Source organism: Phoenix dactylifera, chromosome 15, assembly GCF_009389715.1.
Source record: "Phoenix dactylifera cultivar Barhee BC4 chromosome 15, palm_55x_up_171113_PBpolish2nd_filt_p, whole genome shotgun sequence".
Taxonomy (NCBI): Eukaryota; Viridiplantae; Streptophyta; class Magnoliopsida; order Arecales; family Arecaceae; genus Phoenix; species Phoenix dactylifera.
In genome coordinates, this window is record NC_052406.1 from 3485889 (window position 1) to 3492752 (window position 6864).

Here is a 6864-nt window from a genome sequence, read left to right on the forward strand (position 1 = left end):
ATGTTAAGGCAGTACAATCTTCTGTCTCATCAGATCCACAAGCACTTTGCTCATTCAGGAAGCTCAACAAATACTATGATAGATGTAAGCATATATCAATCATCTTAAAATGAATCTAAGATCAATTTCACAGCTTGGTTGAAATGGATGGCTGCACTGTTTTTTAAAACTATCTTATGTACTATCTAATGAATGTAGAAAAGGATGAGAAAAAAAAAATGATTACTTGAATTTTCCTTTTTGAAAATTTCTTCCATTCCATAATATTGCTAAAAATCAGGGTTGTTTTCGAGTGAGCTCCAAGAACTAACCTTAGCAGCAAATTTTCAGCACCAGATTTCTGATGGATCGGGTATAGTTCCTCTCTCAGTTCCATGTATGACTGGGCAGTATGATCCCTTGCTTGCAGTGGGGTTGATTTGTTCAGTTCTCAGCATATCCATTGGCAACGAAGCTCTTCATTCTGCTTCAGACAGTCTTTCACCTGTGATTTCCATGATATTAAGAACACGGCATTGTACAGGAACGCATTGTCAAAATAACAGCGAAAGATTTCCAAGAAAAGATACTACGATAAGAACACACCAAGTCAATTTCTTCCCCATTCTAGGTAATCTAAGTTGCCAAGGGAGGATGAATAAAAGACCATATATGTAAAATTGTCAAAATCTATTGTAAAATTGAAAAGGATAATGTATGAATCATGAATTAGTGGAATCATAGGGAGTTGAAATAATCGTGGCCAACTTGGTGAAGTGAATAAAATGGTACAGGCTCGCACGGCGATAACCTAAAGCAACGTCAATAGTAAGATTGGTATGGATATGTGCCAAAGGGCATGACATAAGATATGTGGAAGAAGGTAGCGCCAAAAGGATTTAAAATAAAATAAAAAAAAATGTTACGATGGGATTCAGCCCAGCAGGCATAGAACTCACAGAGCCAATCCACAGCTTAGAATAATGGATTCTAAGCTGATAACAATTAAATACTACATGGTCGGCATGGTTGTATAGTATTAGTGTCCAAATTTGATTTAAAAATGTAAGAACTGCGTACTATGATGATGATTTTAAAAATCACCCATTTATTAAAATAGGACATATAATATACCTGGTTCTCCCACTGCCCTGCAACTCCTAATGCATCTTGATAAGCAGCAGACAAATTAGAGTTCTCTTCAAATAACCTTTCTAACTCTGAAGATTGTGAATCAATCTGCCAAAATATAATAGATACACTAAGCTGCCATATAGGAAAATTATCCTATGTAATCAAAATAACAGAAAAATGGGTACCTCCATTAATAGTTTCTGTCGACTGTTTTCAAGCCTCTCTACCATTATTGCCATATCATGCAGCTGTTTTCAAGTTTCTCCTTCTCTTTCTGTCAAAGACCATATACCAGTCCATAAAAAAGGCCATCAGATGATAGGGAATATACAACAGCTAAGCAACGAAGTTTTTAACAGATTGCCATTATGCTTTTAAGGAAGGCATAAGTATAATAATAAAAGTCAGCAGAATTATGGGATGTCTCGGTTTTCTTCATGATTTAATGCATAAGTGTTTGCTTTATAGAACCAAAGGACTACAACTAAAGCAGCTATACAATGAAAATCCAGTCGGCAAACTGTGAAAGTTTTATGATGATATATAATGGACTTTTGCATGAGTGTGTCACAGAACCAAAGTACTGCACCATAGCCTTACAACAAAAGCAGCATAACAACACAAAATATCCCAGACTACAAACACAATGAGAAAGACAAAAGCACAACAGGTCAACAGTGAGAAGCTTGTTTCCATGAAAAAAATCAGCCAATCCCGATATTCAAAAATTTCTGGTGCGCCTTCATGGCGCCAGGATCATTGAAGTTCCTGACAACATATTTTACTTTTATTATAATTATGAGAATCAATCCTACTCCTAGTCCTGTGGTTTCCACACTCGAAGGAATAAACCCAAATAACTGTAAGAAATGTAATGGATCACAAACTTAGCAAGGGGAATCATGCCTTTGTAATTGGTCACAAGAGTTCCAACAAATGTCACAAAGGCATTGCCTCCATGAAAGGAGTCCTAACAAGGTACTTTCTACAATACACACTTGTATATATATGAACAGAAACAAGCCTTCCTCGTTCCAGTTTCATTCATTTATACCAATGATATCCATGCTAAAGATTCGGGCCCTCTTTCTTTTTCAAATGCATGCATATATACATGCATCCATAAAAGAAATAAGCTATGTCCTTTTCTATTTCTGTGGAGAAATAGGTCATATTCTAATGACATAAATATAAGTAAATCATTCCGAAGCATCAATTACTGCAAGGAGTGAAAATGAATTTCATACTGTATTATGCTGCAGACATGGTAGTGAAAACGAACCAATGTGCACATGTTAACCACATCACCCATATCAAGAGCACTAAAAATAGCAAACGTGAAGTAAGCAATGAAACATGCAATAGAGAAAGATAATTGAAAACATGGATTTATTACATGCTCTAAAATCTAACTTGGCCAAATAATTCAGTTTGAAATAAAAAATCATGAGGTATCAGATTTTGCAATTTTACCACAGAGAATCCCTTGTGAGCAGCTAAATCTGAAGCATCTTCTGCATCACAAAGAAGACAACTACAATGAAATCAATCATCTGGAAGAAAGATATCTGAACATCATAAATTCTCAAAGACATCTAAACTGATGCCTCCTCTCTGTTTTTCTTTTTTTTTCCTGGTGAAATAAAAACATAGAAGAAAACAAATTTTGCAGTTTTGTGCACAAGGGGAAGAGACGATATTCAAGACTATATCCAAGTAAGTGAACAAGTTGCAATTATGCTCTTATATCCTTCATAAATAACTGCACGAATGAAGTCTATGTAGATTACACCTGAAATCTTTTTGGTCAAAGCTGCAAGTCTATCTTCCAGCTCCTGCTTTTCAGACATGAGGGAAGAAGTTCGAAGCTGCTCTTTAGCTAGTTTTTGTTGCTCTTGTTGCCTCAACAGTGACTCATGCTGTACTTCACATCAACACATGATAGAGATAAAATGAAAAGCATCAACAACATACCAGAATAGTGTAACAAGAAAAGAATAAAAATACATAACTTTACCTGTAACTCAGACTTCAAATCCATTATTTCCTTTTCCATGCCAAGAGTTTTCTCTGTTGAGTCACTTAAAGGGATGCTACTAAAAGAATTCCCCATTCCTTGTTGCTGTAATGAATTTAATTCTGCTCTTAAAGCTGCAGCATCCTCTTCAGCCTATTGACAATAGCAGCATCAAGATTCCGAAATAACTTAATAACTTAGTCAATGAAAATGAGCCACATACTCTGTATTGCTCCTCTTCTGCCTCCTTCAACCGTTTCTTCATGGTCCGAAGTTGGGACAAAGCATCCTCCTATATAATATTATCAGAAGCTCCATAAAATAATGCTTTGTACTGATGAGATGAAAATTACTATTTGAAAATGGAGTGAAATTGTTACCCTGGCAACAACTGCTGCATCCTTTTCTATAAAAACATCCTTGAGAGATTTCCTCAAGGAAGGCAAAGTATTTTTTTCCTGCAATGCATCAAAATAGGAAAGCAAAAAAAACTAAAAAGAAGAACCTAATTTTTGTTGCCAATAGAAGGTATGCAAACCAAAACGTTTATTTTACCAGATCATTTAAACGCTTCATCAGTGAATCATTTTCAACTTCCTCTTCTTCAAGCTGTAAGCAAGATATAGTAGTTTTTCAGAACAAAATAACCAACATGCGTGATTTTCATTGGCAGAGCACCTAATGTGAGATGGCCAACAACATACACATGCAATACCTTTGACAGCAGCCTCCGATTTTCTCTTTCCAATTCTGTATTTTTATTCTCAAGTTCTTTAACTAATGCATAAGAATCTCTCTGCAGAAAAAAAAAAAGCTCTTCTTGTTATAAAATAAAAACTCTTTTGGCAGGGCATAAAATATTCCTGAAAATAAATCAACATGAAAGTATTGCAATATACTTATATGCTTATTGAGGTAGCATAAGTTAACTATTTATCCTGCCAACGGGGCTTGGGTCCACCAATTTACATAGCTCTTCCTCAAGAACATGTGCTAGGCAGAGGTTCCGGATTGAACTGGAAGAAGGCATGACCACCATATTTTGGGTACTTCTAAAGTTAACCATATAGAACAATCAGATGTTTATTAGAAAAGGAAACGATCCACAGCAAATTCAAAGAAGATTTTCTTTTCTATCAGCTAATGGCGAGAATCCTTTTAATTACCTCAGTTTGTCATTGGATACTTCTAAATTGAAGATAAGACATTAGAATTTCTGATGAAAATGGTTAAAAAGGAAAAAAAAAATGGTCTTTGGCGCACTTGGCTTTTATCCTGCAGGCGTACTTGTGCTATTGCATTCTATCTTATGATCATATATATCCCACACCAGGATGCTTAAAATTGTTAAAAAGAAAATCAAGAAAGAAATAAGACTAGTGATGAATATTAATTCAACTTCTCTATTGATTGTTGGTGAATATTAATTTCATTTGATCAAATTGTATGAAAAAAATAAATCTTGGCACGTGAAAGAAGAAATAGACACCAAAAGCAATGTGGCGAACGGAGATCCAACAGTCAAGCAGACAAAATAAAAAATTAACTTAATTCGGAAATTCATAAGACCTGAAGCTGCAAATAAGAAGAGATCAGAAGAAACCCTAACCTCTGCTGTCTGATTTCCGCCCTCCGGTCTCCGAGTCCCTGTGAAAAAGGTAAGCAAAAATTGGGTTAATCAAAGACCAAGAATGGATTGAAAGGGCGAAAGAGCTAAAAAAAACGAACGCACCATATGGATCGGAGGATTCCAAATCGGATCCGGACGAGGCTCTGTGTAATCTTTCGGCAGCTCTCTTTTGGCGGATCTCTTCCAACTGGGAGAAAAGTAGGGCAAATTACGCAAAACAAAATTAGGCAAGATTGGATCGAGAGGAAGAGGTGGAGACGGGCGTGGAGGGGGCGGAGAAGGGATCTCTACCGTTCGTCGTCCTAGGGACGCGTGGCGAGCGTCCATCGCCGCCGGCGGGAGGGCGGCCAGAGGAGAGGCGAGAAGCGGCCACGGTTTTTTAACGGGAGGTGGGCTCGTCGGAAAGGGGTTACAAAATTAAAACTGCCCCCTAAGATATGAATAATGGTTGGACCTAGAAGTAATTTATAGTCCACTGGGGGCATACGGATATAATTTTTCCTGCAGATTCCTTATGGTGACTATAAAGCAATTTCTTTACATGGAAATATGGAATGCCCGAGTAAAGAGTTGTTGAGAGCTCCCTAGTTAGATCTTGTATTATTTCTAGATCCCTTACACATTTTGTTGTCGAGAATGGCTGGACCAAGAAAAGTATTGCTCTAAGTAAGGGACTCCGGATGACTTTTCCTTTCAACAAGAATTCCATATTGAAGAAACAAATTTAGCAGTCCCTGTCAAGAACCGAATACGTTGATAATTTGTGAAGTCCTCAACTTTTACCTCGTGCGTAGATCCTGTTGGGGGGAACAAGATTTTTTCCCCAAATAACGCAAATGCCCCTAAGAAGCTGCACAACCTCCGACCCTAGACGGCCGAAGTCGGCGTCCGACCTCGGAACGCCCGACCTCAAGACGACCGACCTCGAGACCTCCGATCTGAGAAAAACCCCGATGTTCGAGGTCTACTCTTGTCAACCACCTGCTACGGCCGTGCACCTCTGAGGTCCGGCCGAGGACCATATCCTGACGCCCTCTGGCATTTATTGCGCATGGCCGCTATAACCCTCCAGCTCACTCAACAATTAATGCGGATCTCCGGCTTACTCCACAATTAATGCGGATCTCCGGCTTACTCCACAATAAATGCGGATCTCCGGCTTACTCCACAATAAATGCGGATCTCCGGCTTACTCCACAATTAATGCGCATGGCTCCTGTCATCTACGGACCCTCAGCTCTCCACGGCAAATTAGCCCAGCAGAGTCTAGTCGACTATGATAAGTCTCTGATCTCGGCCATACCTCCGACATCAATGCAATAATTCGCCTGGTAGCGTGCTAGTTCGGGTTGTACGACGCCCTCACCGCCGACATCAATGCAATAATTCGCCTGGTAGCGTGCTAGTTCGGGTTGTACGACGCCCTCACCGCCGACATCAGTGCAATGATTCGCCTGACCGTGCGCCGACCTGAACGACATGCCGAACCGTACTACGGCTTCGCCCTGTTACATCGCAGGTAAACCGACCCCCGCCTATAAAAGGGAGCCTTGGCCTCTCAGGAGGGGTTGGAAGATGGATACACTCTACGGACACTGTTTATCTCTCTTTTCACACTATTTGCCCCTCCCTGACTTGAGCGTCGGAGGGCCGGCGCCGGAAAACCCGGCCACCAGTTCGTGTGCAGGCACCCAGACGGAGGACGCCACCAGCTGACGGATCGCCGCCTCACCACGAGGACCAGCTGCTCCTTCTCTCCGACCACACCAGACGGAGGACGCCGCCCGCCGACCGGTCGCCGCCCCGCCGTGGTGACTCGCCGCTCCCTCTCCCTCGACCGAAGATTGCCCCCGGGTCCAATTTCCAGCAACAGTTGGCGCTAGAGGAAGGGCCCGAGTAGCAGTCATGAAGTTGAGAAGTAAGGGAGCCTCTAACATCTCCCGGCGTCCCCCGCAAAGCCCTGGACACTCTGTCCAGAATTCTCCAACTCCGGCTGACCCAGCTCCTCAGATCCAGCCGGAACAGTTCGACGCCCTGGTACAGCAAGTCCAGGCCCTGGCCGCCGCCGTTCAGGGTCTGCGGCGCAAGGAAGCCTTACCTACGC

The 6864-nt window shown here is 40.9% G+C and overlaps 1 protein-coding gene across 1 annotated transcript; it reads right to left on the reverse strand.

The window, feature by feature from the left end:
* Positions 1-352: 352 nt before the first annotated feature.
* LOC120113251 (plectin-like) lies at positions 353-5250 on the reverse strand. Its single transcript, XM_039134130.1, is given in 14 exon segments — positions 353-484; positions 1114-1218; positions 1299-1363; positions 1366-1387; positions 2587-2627; positions 2906-3032; positions 3131-3283; positions 3354-3422; positions 3511-3588; positions 3686-3739; positions 3846-3926; positions 4740-4777; positions 4863-4947; positions 5052-5250. Coding segments are annotated over 14 exon segments (1008 nt in total). The 5' UTR covers positions 5088-5250; the 3' UTR covers positions 353-430.
* Positions 5251-6864: the final 1614 nt, after the last annotated feature.